General features: G+C 40.0%; 1 protein-coding gene across 1 annotated transcript in view; it reads left to right on the top strand.

Annotated features, from left to right (window-relative positions):
- adam12b (ADAM metallopeptidase domain 12b) overlaps window positions 1-16730 on the top strand; it is a gene marked incomplete at its 5' end in the record, with an annotated part of 33953 nt that overhangs the window by 8575 nt on the left and 8648 nt on the right. The window contains 9 exon segments of the mRNA XM_077730112.1: window positions 7344-7422; window positions 8368-8444; window positions 8990-9170; window positions 9941-10006; window positions 10647-10718; window positions 10833-11002; window positions 11080-11164; window positions 12353-12501; window positions 15189-15366. Coding sequence (XP_077586238.1) covers window positions 7344-7422; window positions 8368-8444; window positions 8990-9170; window positions 9941-10006; window positions 10647-10718; window positions 10833-11002; window positions 11080-11164; window positions 12353-12501; window positions 15189-15366 — 1057 coding nt within the window.

Below are 16730 nucleotides of genomic sequence, written 5' to 3'. Positions count from 1 at the left end.
CACCATTTATTTAAAAACATATGACTTCAATAAAACAAAATCATTCAATAGAATGATCAAAATCATCAAAATTAAAAGAAAATATGCAAAAAAAATTGACTTTGGTGATTGTCCTGCACATTTCTGCCATGTTTAATTGAGGAATACACATTCATCCACATCATCCAAATCGACCTCAGATTATTCATCGCATGATCACCCATTCTGACTCGGCAACCATAATTGCCACAGGCATCAAACGCCTTCGTCATCTGTTCTGTCGCGTAGACCCAGCCGTCATTTAAGATGCTCCAAGGTCACAGACCACCTGTTCTCGGTAGCCCCCCCCCCCCCCCCCCCCCCCCACTAATAAAGTGATATCACAGGACACATCTGGACCAGAGCGGATGGTGAAGGCAGCGTGAGGGAGATGGATGACTCACAGCTGATGCCTCGGTCACTGTGGTTTAACAGGAAGAATAAAGGATTGGTCACTGGAAAGGGTGCGCCAGGGGTGTGCAGTTCCTTTGACGTTGTGGAAATATCATCTGAAAAATACGAGATATAGCAGATTTGATAGAAAATATAAGACCAAATGCTGCCTAAATGTCTCCCTTCTATTAACTGCAGTTTAGTGTAGGCAAAAATCCATTAAAATGGATTTAGTTCGCCCTTGAAGCTCTTAGTCTTTTCTTCATTGACCCTGGCTATCCAAGCTCAGCTCAAAGACATGAACATTAGTAGAGTGGAGTGATTTTCACATCACAGCCAATATGAACCTGCAAACGGGGGGCTGAGCCCACTTTAAAGTCCTCTCAAAGGCGCCAGAGCACGTCTTGAGATTTTGCTCGCTGTCGACGTAAGAGCCGGCGCTGAGAAGAAAATCCATTATCCGCAGCGGTGTTTTGGAGGCGGCCGAGTGCGGGCCTTCAGACGTTGATGGTGCATAATATCATCCCCGTTGTCGTTTATCGGCACGAGACGGGAACATATCCCGCCGAGCGAGCCACACCAGAGATTATATTCATTTTTCTGCAGACTGAGATTTCTCTAGATGATATAACGCGCATTTGTGGCGAGCATTCATAAGTTAGGATGTGACAGGATGCGGTCATCAGTATACTGTTAATCTTGAGAGATGCTAGAAAAGCATCTTGTACTCCCAACAGCCTTAGAAAACCCACAAAAAATTCCCTGACAAGTAGGGACATCCCTGATCAGATCACTTGATCGGAATTGAACCCAAAAATCAGGCTTTTAACGTGAATTTGTTCACATTTTTAAGTATTAACAGCCATTGGGGGTGAAAGACATTCAAGTTAAATGAAAAATATTGTTAAATCATCCCAAAAATGTCTGCTATTTCATTCCAAATAATTGTCTTTTTCCCAAGTTAGTAGCAACACAAATTCTTGATTGCTTCCCACAATGCATTTCCCCGTCTCGGTCTGACAATAAAACGTTATCGCCCCAACATTTCCCCTGTAATATTCCAGACATTTGCTATTTTAATGTCATGAAGACATTTTACCTGCGCCTCATGTGATAATTGACCTCATCTCTTCATAAGCCGGCAGCCATTACGGCTCGTGTTCCGCCGCATTAGCTCCGGCGACAGATCGTTCACCCCCATCGTGGTGTCAAAATGATACATCAGCACCGTGCTAACTTTCCATCGCCGTCATCTTTGGAAGTTAATGGGGCAAGCCAGCGACAGATTGTACGCTATTATCTTACGGGAGACTCCGAGCTGCGTCCAGGAAACTTTTAGGGCTGTCGCTTAATGGCGCGAGATATGTTTTCCTTTTTTTTTTCTGTTCTGGTCTGGGACGGATTAACTGATGGCTTGGAATAAGCGCAATCATTCATATTATAGCTGTGGAATTTATTTCTTTGCCCTGTGATTGGCTGGCTACTAATTCAGAGTGTTCTCTGGATCGTGATAAGCTCCAGCACCCCCTGCGATAAAGCAGTATAGAAGTTAATGCATTTTTGTCTTTAGGAATTCTTCATTTATATAACAATTTTGATATTCTGTGCTTACTGGCACATTGTTTTCAATGCAAATAAATGTCATCATTTTCAATAGTTAGTTGTTGAATTTTTTAAACTTTTTCCTGAGATATTTTTAAGAATAATCAGGGTTAATCAGGGTTAAAAAAAAACATGGGGTCAACTCTAACATGATTTAAATTTAGCAATTATGTGTTTCAGTGTGACTTTTTAATTGTGAATACAGTCACATCACCAATTATAACTTGTCAGGCAACATTTAGTTTTGTAAAGGTTTTAGGTCACATTTTTAATGGCAAAAACTTTTTGTTTTAAACTTAAACTCTTCAGAGCATTACTTTATATTATAAAAACTAACATTTAATAAGGGTGTGTAGACTTTATATGGCTATTTTGTCCTAAATGATCCTTAAATGAATGATGTGATTATTTTTTGTTTTGTTTTTTATAGTTAAAATGCAAAAACACTTTTTCATCTTTCACAGAATTATTCCTCGGGTCTAAAAAAGTGTTATGAATATCATAAACAAGTTAAAAAGCTAAAATAGCAATAAGATTTGTGTTACAAGTTAAAGATAAAACCACACTTGAATGATGACGATAAATCTGGATTCAAGTACAAAGTGAGCTTCATTTAAGTGTGCAGCTATAAAGTCTCCCATTTGAAGGGCATTTTTGGGAATATGACTTCATCTCATTTGTGCAATTTTAGTCCATATATAAACGTGTTTATTCCTGTTTCCCACTTTAAGACCAACGGCTGGCCAAGCAATACTTCTTGTACTTGTCCAGCTGGGCTTCACATCACCTCTGTTGAAAAAGAGGCTTAGTCACGTCCACAACTTCACAGGAATTAGCCAGCGTCCAAACTCAAATGGACTTTTATGGGATACATAAAACACTGTCTTTAATCCCGTTGTTTGCACTTGTAGCCATACTTTGCGCCAGTTGTCACTTCTCAGCTTGTAAAAGCAAAAAATGAAAGGATAGGAGACCTGGTTGATCATCTTAAAATAATATATTAGTTTTAATAATAACATAGGCAATGAAAATGATTGGACGGTAACTTGGATTGTATATTAAATGGAATGCACTTCTTTTGGTTGTGGAGCTTTGATATTAACAAATAACCAAAAAGTGTCTTCTCTTTATAGTTTTTTATGTTGGTGATAAATTTCTAGTTTTTAAGTGTTTTTCCAAAGGACCGTGTCGTTCTATCTTGACCATTTAGTTCCAGTAACTGTGAGGTTAAGGTGCTACATAGGTTTTGTTGTTCCCTCTTTAAAATCCCCTTGTTTGTGTGGGTGGGTGTGTGGGTATGTTTTTTGTAGATTTCAAGCTGGGAGACCTTAAAACTGTATTGTCACCAGACGATAAGTCGTTTTTATGAGCTAAAGGAGTGTTTTTCTTATGGTTTGGCCTTTTTTATTACTCATGTGACGATATCCCTTGCCCTTGAGTGAATGTGCTGAAAGGGTTTACACCCTGAATGCCAATAAATAAACAGGGACTGATCACGATTCAGTGCCAAGTCATCTGATTTTGTAGATCTTTCGATCCCGTGTCCTGAACCAATAGCAGCCCTCAGAATGAGAAACACACAAAAATGAATAGGACACACTTGTGATTTTGTCGATATGGAATTTGTGTCAGTGTCCTAAATGAGGACAAGAATTTGAGAAAGAAAATGCAACCATTTGGTCAAATTTGGCATAAAATACATTTAAAAAAATATGCTTGTGACCAAATGGAAAAAAAAACAAGTCATGTGCTCCAGTCCTCAAGACTTTCCTCTTTTCATGTCAAGTCTTTGTACGCCAATCTCAAATGAGAGGACACTGAGCTCTATGTAAATCAATTTGGAACACCGCCACATGTTGAAATAGAATTAGCCTCGTCGAGCCCACCTCTCTCTTCCACTTCGGTATTACTAGCAGCGTTCCGTAAAAGCCATCTTCTTCCAAGTCGGGCCTCCGGCAAGTACAGTATAGAAAAGGCGTTGGGTTTTGACAGGAAGGGTAGGGGGGGGGGACGATTAGAAGAAAATCACCACAGTTAGCTGTTCCTCTTCAAAGGCGGCGTGCTTCTTGCCAAAGGTTTCACGCTCGAGGGGCTTTCCTCGCTCGCTGGCGAATTATTACACCCAGTCACATGTACAGTATGTAAATGAGCTAGAGATCTGAACACTCAACTGTTTGAGGAGGTGGCAAAAGTACCAACACTCAGGACTTAAAAGTACAGATGAATGTGGTTAATATAATAGCAGAGCTGCATGTTTAATTATAAATTCATTCATTAAGTGGAAGCACCAATTCTGGAATGGGCTTCAAAGTAAGGTGGAGAAATATTGTTTGTCAATAAGTATTGTTATTTGGAGTATAGCAGAGACAAGTGAAATGGTCACACGACTTGGAAATGCGAGATGTGGTTTTATATGTGGTGTTTCGTAATGAGTTTTTGTCGTGGACATGTTGGCGTGATTGTCTATTTATCAGCGAGAGTGTGGTCTATGTTGGGCTTGGTTCGCTAAGGTATAATGGGCGAGAAATGGAGGAAATAATATGTGAGATGGTATGGTTAGGAAATGGAAAGGTCAGTAGAATTATAATGTGTACATGTAGTGTACTGCTGTGTTTGCAAAGTTGCTGTGGTGACATTGACATGATACTTTGAGAGATGTTGATAGGCGCAAACAGCTATTTTTGCTGTTGATAAATTCCATACTGTCATTAACCCTTGCAGTGAAATAGTTACGCTATGTGAGGTTATGAGAGATCAATAAAACCTTACAAAAAAAAAATAACCAGGACAAAATACGCACTTATTTTCATCCTTTTTTTAAAATATCTTAATATTACACATGGCTTTTTTAAAGAAAACCAATCTTTTAAAATTCTCTTCATTTACTACTATTCAAATAATACATTTTCACCCCCAAAATACATCCCTCAATCATTTCAGGTTTTTTTTGCCCATTGGAAAAATTGTGCAGGCAACATTATTTACTGCAAACTTTGAGACTATAGGGATGCAATAAAACCATTTTTGAGGAACAAAAATCATAATTCATGTATGTGTTCATGCATTGATGGCAATAGGTCAAAATCAAAGTTTATTACCAGATTGCATAATTTATATATTATCCCAGATTCCAAAACTGCTGCCCTTTCTACCACTCTGCTCATTATATTTCTATGTCTTCCCGTCTTCATTATTGTTATTACACTGTTTGCCTGCTCCTGACAAGCAAAATGGCTGCATCATTGGGAGTGATAGTTCTGCATTTTATTCCAAATTGCCCTTTTCCTTGAACTAATGACATTTCTATGGACATAAATCATCTGTAACATAGTTTTATGAGGCACTTGAGTTTATTTCGATCGCCGGTTTGTGAGTTTACGGATGCACAACATGTTATTGTGAAGGAAAATAAGTGTTTGTTGCCATCGCTATTAAAAGCAGCTCATTCATCACAATTAACCCCGCATGACCATTAGCGCATCCATAATTAGGCCGTCGTGTCTGGAGATCTGCAATGCTCGCACCCAATCAATGAATACCGACTCGGACAATTACGGGAGCGCAAAAGTGATTGGGAAAGTAAAGTTTAGCTCGTCAATAAGAACCAACCGTTATTCAAGATACAAATAAAATAGAGGAACCAAGACCTAATTGATCAGTGTCTACATTCGGGTTGCTAATTTCCTACTGTCTATTTAACCTGATTTTGGGTGGGCAAAGTTTTATCACATTGAAAATAAGGACCAGCAATGTTACTTGGTAACAAAAGTCTAAATTTTAGTAATATTTTGCTACTTTTATCCAAGAAGAATTTGTCTTGTATACTACATTAATCCATTTTTACTTGGTGCTGATTATTTTCCAGAAAATAATACTTCTTGGTAGAACTGAGCTTAAGGTTTTGGGTGGTCTTTTAATATTCTTTGTAGACAAATGCGCTGCGACAAGGGAAATCTGGTAATCATTTTTTTTTTTTTACTCTAACTCTAGCATCTGTTAGTCCTGATGTTCACCAATAACGTGAAACGCAGTGGTCAGATAAACATCAACGGGTGCTTTTTTTGCCAAGTAGTTGATTACAGGCAGCTTTCTGGACGATCAAAAGCCACGGATTTAATACGCCATGTATGGTCGGTCATGCCACTTGGATCTAAGCTGGCTTTCCCAAACATGTCGCCAACATCTAGGCAAGGGAGCATTTGTTGGGAATTACTACTCACGTGCAATTAATCCATTGTGGAGTGCCACGCGTACATTGGGTTTCCGATGGAGGATGGTGGGCTGTACCAAATAACATGAAATTGGTCTACTAATTCAGAATAGGCTAAATTAAGCATGGTGGGAAAACATGGTGACATTTGGGAACAGTTTTTACTTATACTTTTACTTAAAAGTCATTTGCGTCCAATAATGGCGCCAATTCCATTTGAACTGGCAACAAAATGAGATGATAGTATGTACCGTAGTTGTACTTTTTTATAGTTAGTCTTTTAGTTTTTTCACCCTGACCACCAACTATGGCACAATAGTTGTTTTTAAGCCTATAGTTATAAAAAAATATCAAAATATGGTAATGTGTTGCATTAACATGGGCCTATTTTGCTTCTTGTTCCTTATTTTACACCTACTTTAAAGTTGCTTCTTGTTTTCTGATAAATTAAAAAACTACCCCGCAGAAATGCAGCATGTACTCCAATAGGACATATGTATTTATTTATTTTTCCTTTCCTTTAACGTTCCCAGGCTATTCTAACTTATTTTACATGGTACTGTCTATATTTTGTAGGAAAAAAAGTGAGAATATCCAGGCCTCATGTCAAAATTTGATAGAAAAGAAGCAATTCTGGCCGTCATGTCTCTTCCCTCAAGCTGTCATTTCAGTCAAACTCAGCGAAAAAAAACCCAATTCCACATCTCACATGATTGCTCTACAAACGTCACATTTTTACACTTTGCACTCCTCCAATGCTTTGACATGGCAATTTTGGACAAATAACTTTTTATAGTGTAACTCGCCTTGGGAAATCAATATATTTTGGCCCTCCATCATCCGCACGCGCATACGCTGAGGTCATCCTCCCGCCGCCTGACATGCACGTGATGCAGCTGCAAAAAAAGCTGGCCAAACCTAGGGTGGGGCTCCTCATGGACTTAAACACACACACACACACACACACACACACACACACACACTAAATAATTGCCCCTACAGAGATTACCGCCATTCTAATCATGGAAGACAGTCACATAAACGAATCCCTTAAACCTTCGCCTTGTGCACATCTAAGAATGCTCTCCACATTTCTAATCCTACCCCGTTCTTTTCACAGGGGTCTTTTCGCCAACCGTTATACAGAGACGCACTACTACGAGGGCGGACGTGTGGTCAATGGCCTGCAGAACTCCACGGTACGATACACTTGAACCAAGTCCAGGTCATATTTTAATGGGAGTTGTGTGTCCCAGATTGTTTTTGTCAGTTTATCGTGACCACACGTGGACGTGCGTGGGAGCGAGGGTGCGGCCATAGTGGAATACGCTATTTATCTGGTGGCCTACTTGTTGATAATCTGTTTTTTATTTCGATTTCCAGCCAATGGTGCCATCAGGGATTTATTATGGAATCCCCTATTAACAGCTGACCTATTCCTAGCTGCTCCTTTCATGACCTCTGCTATATTTGAACATGTTTTATTCAAAACCTGCAAATATCTGCCAGCTACAACTATTTATCTGTTTCCATTCATCGTTATTTCAGCAGGAATTGGATGAAAAAGTCCACAGATCCCAAATACTAGTAGTAAAATGTGACCATGATCAGTCATTTAAAAGGTATTTCTAGTTTCAAGTATTTTTAAGTATTTCAGTCATGTACTTTAGTCAACAATTGTGTTTTCCTGGATTTATAGCATTTAGAAATGTTTTTTTTTTTCAGGAAATGTAGGTGATATATTATGAATGCAGCGTAAACAGTTTTTTAGTCATTGTTGTATTTATTATTTGCCCAAGATGATGTAATATAGGTCACACATAGCTCTAAGCTCAGAATTCTATTTTTACATAGAGCGTAATTAACCACAATTGCATCAGCATGTGGGTCCGGAAAGATAGGTACTCACTCGTCCTACCTACTCCTCCTCCACCGCCTCCCGTAAAATTAAATCATGTTATTCCGAATTCTACGAATCAGCTCGACTCCTAACCAGCTTCTCCATTCCAATAATTAATATTATGAAAGCCTCATTTCATTTATTCCATTTGTCATTTCCCATTAGGTGGGAATATGTCAAGGCAGCACTCTGTTACTATGGCAACTGTGCTGATATCATTGTCATTTTCTTCTTTTTTTTTTAGAGGAACTGCTACTATCATGGGGAGGTGCTGGCGCATCCCAACTCTGACGTCATCATTAGCGCCTGCTCAGGCATTCGGTAGGAAATATTATCCAGAATTTTGCGTATAGATTTACTGTTGTTTGCATATGAGTTCAATGAATGGAAGTTCCAAAACTAGTTCATGTTTTTAGTTAACTTTGTGTATTTTGGCTTGGTCAATGTTTTTGTGAATGTGGTTATTCTGGATAGAGAGCGCAATTAACATGTTCATTTTGGCTCAGTTTACATTAATTCACAATTTGATTGATGAACAATGAACTCAAATCATTCATTTCAAGATATGTAAAGAACTAGTTCGCATATGAAATTAATTTACAAGTACAAAATACATACATAGCCTATTATTAAAAGCTATGTATGCATTTTGCTTTGTAATGTGTTGTTTTTAGTCACGGCAAAATTGAAATATCACATACAAATGTGTTTTTTAATGAGCTTTTTAACGGCCATCATTTCTGACATGATTAATAGGACAAACCAAAGCGACTAATTGGGGTCCCAAGGCAGAAGCCATTAAAAAAAATGAAGAGCTCTTTAAAATCCAAACAGCAAGTTGCTATTTCTACTGTTTATCTTCACAGAGGCTTCATCGGGCTCGCAAACAAATCGTTCGTCATCGAGCCCGCGTTCGACAGAGGCCCGGACGTCCACTTGGTGTACCGGGCGGAGGAGCTGCGTCTGACCTCGGGGGACTGCGGTCACGGACATAACTTGTCCTCTATCGCCCCGGAAAACTACTTTAAGGGACCCTTCCATGTGCGGGTGAGGAAACTGTGATTGTTGTTGGTGTTGAAATGAGCTCAAATGCTCTTTTTGGGCAAAGATGTGCAAACTGGCTTTTGGAGAGGTTTCCCACCAAGTGTTTGACACGCTGGCGTAGTGGGCATCACGCAGGGTATTTGGCCTAAGGTGTGCATAGAGCAGGTGCGGTATCCATATGTCCACAGTTTACAAACAAGATGCTTTTTAGGAAGAATATTTTCAAATGGATGCCTCTCTTTTAGACACATTTAACAGTGTTTAGACACTAAGTGGAATTTAAAGCAGGGACTTCATGTGTCATATAGTTCAGCAATTATAAAAACATCTTTCTTTACACCAGAGAAAAGAGTTAAAGTAGACTTTGTATTAAATTTGTTTAAATAGGTTTTAATAGTAAATCCCTCAATTATAGGTGTCATGCATACCTCTATATATATTGTTAATATACATAATGTATATTAAGAAATTGTCAGGTGTGCCAGGAAGCAAAGGTTTATTTTGAAGATTTAAATTGGACTTTTCGTCAGTTTACATTGTGTGTGCGTGATTGGTTGTTTTTCTCCTTCTGACCTGCCATTGGATGGAAACCAATTTAGCGAAGTACCCATCTGACAGCCCAGGCATAGACTCCAGCACCCCCGCGACCCCATCAGAATAAGGGGAATGGTAGATGAATGAATACAAAAAAATTATAGTAGTTATTCTTAATTCAACTTTTTCTGCAGCAGCCAATGAGTTGAAAAGATCAACTTTTTTTTCTTTGATTTCAGCACAAAAGAGACGCGCAGAAGACCACCAAATACGTGGAGCTGATCATCGTAGCAGACAACCGAGAGGTAAAGCCACACGCCTGGCTTCCGTTTATCAACACTACAATGAAAAAGAAGGGGATGGGAAGTGGGGGTGGGTTTGTTCTACTATTAAGAGCGCAGCCACCGCAGATGTAGGTCAGTGTGCTGCAACAAGCGCCGCCGTATTTAAACGGGCCTTCGGTGCCAGCGGCTTGACGGGAAATGACTCCCCAGCGGAGAGAGCAGACGAGCAAACAGGAAATACATCTACGCTGGGTTTCCTCTGGCTGACGCTGATGTCAGCCAGCCCAGAGGACTCGGGCCCTGACCTCCGGCCCGTCGACCATGGGGACAAACCGGGGGGAGGAGAGATAGCAAATGCTCTGCTGGGTGAATGGACAAAAGTTCCCACGCATTTAATTCGGGGACTTTGCAGAAGAAGAATGGGAAGGGGGGACAGATGTTTATTGACATTTCCTCGGTATTGTTAGATGATTTAAAATTATAACAGTCTATGGCTTTTGCCCATTTAGTTGAGCTGAACCTTGGGGGAAAATAGCTTATCATTAATACCATTTAAAATAACTGTTACATGATACTACCAAAATGTAGTTTATGCTTTTTTTAAATTGCTGAATTGATGACATTTCAAGTCCTCCATGTTGTTATTTCTCTTTTTGTCTAGTTTCAAAAACAAGGAAGTGACGTGGAGAAGGTGAAACAGCGACTTGCAGAAATTGCCAATTATGTGGACAAGGTACAAACTTTACAAACAAAAATAAATACATAAAATAAATCAAAACAAATATCTGCATCCTTGCCCACCTGTTACCATCTCTCTCATCATTGTCTTTTCATTTCTACCATTCAGTTCTACCGAGCGTTAAACATCCGCGTGGCTTTGGTGGGTCTGGAGGTGTGGAGCGACCACGACAAATGTCCCGTCACGCAGGACCCCTTCGCCACCCTCCACGAGTTCTTGGATTGGCGCAAAGTCAAGCTGCTTCCGCAGAAATCCCACGACAATGCTCAGCTAATAAGGTGGGTGACGCGATATCCAGAGGATATCCCGTTTTGAGTCATGCGTCCACTGATGAATTGTCACGGCCTTTTTGCAGCGGGGTGTACTTCCAGGGCACGACCATTGGCATGGCACCTATTATGAGCATGTGCACTGCAGAGCAGTCTGGGGGCATCGTCATGGTGAGTGCTGACTGTATTTCAGTGGTTCTTGAGTGTTTTTGACTTTTTTGGATAGCAAAATGCACATTGCCAGTTGAAAATCTTAAGAACTCTTTCACTGCTAGTATCTAGAAGATGAAGTCATTTGCATGAAAGTTTTATCAACAGGAATCAAAGAACCCCCAAAAAGTAGATCAATATCAAATTTTCCGACCTTAAAGTTGTAAAAAAACGTAACAATACATTATGTACCCATTTTATTTTGATAATTTTATGAGTTTTTCTCCCAAAATTATTTCAATGTCTTAATTTCACATGCAATTTTTGTGGTCAAACAAAAGTTGAAACAATTCCCAGTTCACTTCCCATTAAAAACAAGCAAAAAACAACAACAACTTTACTTATGCAAGCACACACATTGAATCTTGTCATCTTACAATATGTCCTGCTTTTTCGTCACATTAAAATTTTAACCTCGTACTATAAAACATTTTCTCTGGGAATATTACAACGTATGACTTTTGGCAGGTCATTTCCCACGGCACACCTCCACCACGGCTCACGGCGCAAAGTCGGCGAAACGCTGCTTCATCTCCACCGTGTCGTATCGCATTCATCCAGAGGTGTTGAGTCTTTGCCACAAGGGCATTCGTACACACCTCAACACGGCCAACCTATGAAATGCTAACATTTTGTCCGTAAAACGCTCCAGAAAGGACCTTGCCGGCCTCCATTTTGCCCCGAGGTGTTTTTACACCCGGAAAAACTCATTTACATTTTTGTGATAAATGGCCACTGCCAAGCCTCGTTTCCATCACGCCGCGTTTCTCGTAAAAACGAGCCGGAGCGTAAAGCGCTGATCTACTCGTCGCCAGTAGGTAGCGGCCCAGATGGACCTGCCCTCCCGTTAATTGATGCATTTTCTCGGGGCACAGTCTTCTCCAGATGTTTGCCGTCCGCCTTTTTTGGGGGGGGGCAGTTGGCGACTGGGAAGATAAAACGACTACCCAGTGGACATTCATGAGAGACGAAAAATATCTCATTTATTCACTTTACTGATCATCATTGACGGAGAAATGTATAAAAAAATATGTAGATTTTCGTTTCTACCACAGTTTTAACCTAGCAGCCCACCAGGTTTATAAAGCACTAGAGAAAACACTTAATACTGTGTATTTTACCTCAATTTTTTCTCTTTCTTTTCCATAGGATCACTCCGAAAACCCCTTAGGCGCAGCCGTGACACTGGCTCACGAGCTAGGCCACAATTTCGGCATGAATCACGACACGCCGGAACGCGGCTGCGGCTGCAGGATGACGGCGGACCGCGGCGGCTGCATCATGACGCCTTCCACTGGGTGAGTCGCCACATCCAAACACGGTCGTCATGGTAACAGTGCTTTGGCCGATAATTATTTTATGGAATGACGGCAATAAAGACAGTCCTACTGGAGAGGAAAGGGGACTTACAAACGGTGATATATTTCATGATAAAATCCATGATATATCTCATTTTACATGATGCATCGCATTGGACAAGGTCATTTTCATTTGTAAATGATGCAGCGGTTTCACTACATACTATAATTGCTCTTATCGCCAGGCTTATACACACACATACACACACGTTTCCACACACCCTACGGCCTGAGAGTGAAGCAGCCGCTCCAGTATTGCGCCCACGTCGCCTGGGTCGTCAAGATAACAATGCGGCCGCGAGCGATGGACTCTCATGTTAGTAAACAGCAAAGCTGATAAGGCGGGTCCAGAGCACAACTACAGATTTGGACCGCCCTCGTTATCCATGACGGAATTCCACGACATTGCCAAAACCAGACTACAAATATTCCATTTAGGTTTTTTCTTAAGCTAGTATAAGCAGTGGACTGAAAACTTTTTAATTCCTGTTAATCTGGTTTGGTTTTGTAGAACTTTTTTTTTATTTAAAACTATGTTGCCTATATTAACATTATGAAGTTGTTCTCATCAAGGTTTATTAATAGGAATTAAATAATCCCCCAAATTATTAAAAAATCTATTTTTCTATCTGTTTTTTTTTAAACTTTATATCAATTTTTGACTTTTTCACCCGATATTACGCAAAAATTAAGTGACTTTACATCATCAAAAGTTGATGCCCTTGAAACCTAAACAGCTTCCATTTAGTAAAAGATCTAGTAATTTACCTGATGGGCAATAAATGATTAAAATGAACTGAAAGTACATTTTCTGTCAGCAGAAATGTTTGCAAGACTGTTTTTTGATAACTTTATGTCAACTTGATGATCAAGAAAAAGACAGCCAGGAGAGTCAATCGGAGCTTTTGGTGGAAAATGACGATATGATCTAAACACGGCACTGTGACTCACCGTACCGATGAATTATTCAACAGAACCATCACTCTCTGAATTCCAATGGGTTTATCTATGGCTATGAGGGAGGTAAATGTGGCTACATCTGATCCTTCCACATTTTGGGATTTGCAGTTTTTGGCGTAGTATTCTCTCGCTTTAAAATGTGCTCACGGGGGGGAGACGACGACGGTCTTGAAATCCAAATGATGTAATCATCGGTGGCACTACCGGGATGAGGGCGGCACGCGGGGGGGGGGGGGGGGTGGGGTGGGGGGGGGTCTGCCAAGAAGCCAAAGAGTCAAACTAGGCAAAGGCTCTTCTAGTTATTGCTTTACCAAGACGTTACTGCAAATTTCCAGTTTTTGAGCTCTTGCAAATGTTGTTTTGTTTTCAGACAAACTGCAAATAACGATCATTCCTCACACTCTTTTGGTCTGTCAACAAAAGAAAATTTAAAATGCTGGTAGAACTTTTAAGAGTGATAACAGCAGACGCTATTTTTTAACACTTCAAGAGCAACGTTTCGAATGCACAAGTATGGAAAAAACAGCTATCAAAGTGAGATTTTTAAGCAAGACGATGGATGTCACTGCCCAACAACATTCCCGTATTTGAACAATGCTTCCTTTCTTCTAATCACCAAAGCCTTTTTTTTTCCCCTTGTGTTGTCGTAGCCTCACATTTGCTAAAAGGTCAGGCGTGTCTCTTCTCGTTAGCTGACACTAAAAATGTGTCACTCGAGAACACTATGGCGGGGATAAAAACTCTGTTTTTTCACTTTCATCCGTCAGAAACCTGCGCCTATCAATCCGATGATGACATCAAAGTGTGTTTTCATGTTTGTCATGGCCTGTTTGTGCTTTTATTTGCAAGATGTTACACATTTTCAAGATTTTCTAACAGTTAACGAAGCCGAATGAGAACGGAAAGGAAACTGAAACTTCCAGAGTCGTGAGATATTATATACGCCGAAAAGGGGCCTTCGAATTAAAAGACGCCTAATTGTTGTGGGCCGCCAAATTAGTTCCGCTCTGCCAAACAATTCACCTGGAGACGCCACCAGGCTTTGAGCCAATATTTTCCGAGGAAGTTGACACTTTTTGCTTGGCTGGCGTTGTCTACCCGCTGGCCTCAGCTGTCATAATAAACACGCGCAATGCGGATTCACGCCAAACCGAACACACCTCGGAAATCAGTTTTATTAGAAGATATTGCTTGCCCACTAACGGTGAATTGTCACATTTATGTCTGAACGTCTGCTGGCAACAAAAAAAGCTGCATTACGTTAAAGTCCTTCCCAGTTAATCTAAATCACAGGTGTCAAAGTGGCAGCCTGGGGGCCAAATCTGGCCCACTGCATCATTTTATGTTGCCCGAGAAAGTAAATGATGAGTGCCAACTTTCAGTTTTAGGATCAAATTAAAATGAAGAGTATAGATGTATATTAAATATCATGATTTCCCCCTTTTAAATCATTGTAATTTTTTAATCAATTTTTTTCTGTTTTTAGTTAAAAAATATATTTGTAAAATATAAAAATATATATAAAAAAAAGCTAACATAAACATTGTTTTAGATCTATAAAAAAAAACGGAATATTCAGGGCTTTTAATCCAGTTCTTTGAATCCATTTAAAAAAACTAAAAATCTGAGGCTGACACCCTTTATCTAAATGATCTGAATTTTGGCAGGTATCCATTCCCCACGGTGTTCAGCACGTGCAGCAAGAAGGACCTGGCAGCCAGTTTGGAGAAAGGCGTGGGCATGTGTCTGTACAACATGCCCGAGGTCAAGGTGCTCTACGGGGGACAGAAGTGTGGCAACGGCTACGTGGAAGAAGGCGAGGAGTGCGACTGTGGGGAGCCCGAGGTAACCAAAACGACGTCCGACCCAGTGGTCCGGTTAAATGTGAGGCTGATTTTCTTGGACAGGCGTAGGTACACAATGTGATCAAATAAGTTTGGGTTCACTGATGTGTTGGTCGCCTGCTGTTGATTGGCGGGGGAGTTGAGATGAGAACTTTGAGGTTCATCCAGAGGATTTGTTTTGAAGACTGTATTTCTTGGAGTCATTTGCATGAAAAGAACAGGTTTTTATAAATAAATTATTTCTAACCTTGCTAGAGTTAGATAGGATGATATCGTTGATAAATGTCCTGAGATCTGGTAGGTCTCTTTTTGTTGTTTTGAATATATTTAACACTTTTATAATTACAATTTTGCAATTACATTTAGGGTTTTCTAGCTCACCCAGTTTGAATTTTTGTAGTCTGAATGGTCACAAAGCATAGAAACAAACCAAATTTAAGATAAGCACATTCACTGAAGGTGCATTTTATAATCCTCTGCGCCTTATAGTGCAGAAAATACAGCATTTTTCAAAATAAAACACCTTTCTAGCCCCAACCCTTTATTCATTTGACAGTGACTGACATCCAGTCCTTTTTAACTGGATGGGGAAACCACAAACGATCGTTCAAATGTATTGGACGTCTTTTACCGTCAATGGTCGTCCACAAGTTGATTACTTAAAGTAGAAAACAGTTCCGTTTGCCTTCTCCTCGTATTTCCTCGACACTTTCTGCGGGCGGCGGCACCCGGTGCTCCGTCAGTGACGTGACAGGCTATCGCGCCGATGTCATTTCCCAGTCGCGGGCCCATTCATCAAGTCGCTCTTGGGTGCTGAGACACAAAAAAAAGAAAAGTCTGATCGGGGTCCAGGTTGAAATAACTTTGCTGGGCTTTTCTGCTTTCCTCACCAGCAAGCGGCGATGCGTGTATCCATCACACAAGTACACACATACATAAACATAGATGTATACATACGGCAGGGCACCTTGTCGAGACCCTCGTCTCTTAGGATGGCGAATCAGACATGTATGACAAAGCTTCACTGGAAGATTGATTACTTTTATACGTCTTTTTTTCCCTTTTTTGTTTGTGTGGAGCTGCCTTAAGGCGGAACAATTCTAATTTAGATCATCATAATGCTGTCCATTAATATTTATGCATAATTTAATTGAGGAAAAGAGTAGCCAAAAAGCCTTTTTAGGTCTTTTAATGTAACATAAATATAGGTTGTCGAGTTAAAATTATAATCTTTATATATAGTGGGAATTTTGATTCATTGCCATCAATGGTGAAAAGGGTGCAAAATTAAGATTTTAGATTTTGTTATTTCACACAATAAAAGGCTTAGTTTACTATTTTTAAAGGAAAATAAATGAAATGTCA

Source organism: Stigmatopora nigra, chromosome 12, assembly GCF_051989575.1.
Source record: "Stigmatopora nigra isolate UIUO_SnigA chromosome 12, RoL_Snig_1.1, whole genome shotgun sequence".
NCBI lineage: Eukaryota > Metazoa > Chordata > Actinopteri > Syngnathiformes > Syngnathidae > Stigmatopora > Stigmatopora nigra.
Note: the sequence above shows the minus strand (reverse complement) of the source record. Positions and strands in the feature narration are given on the sequence as shown.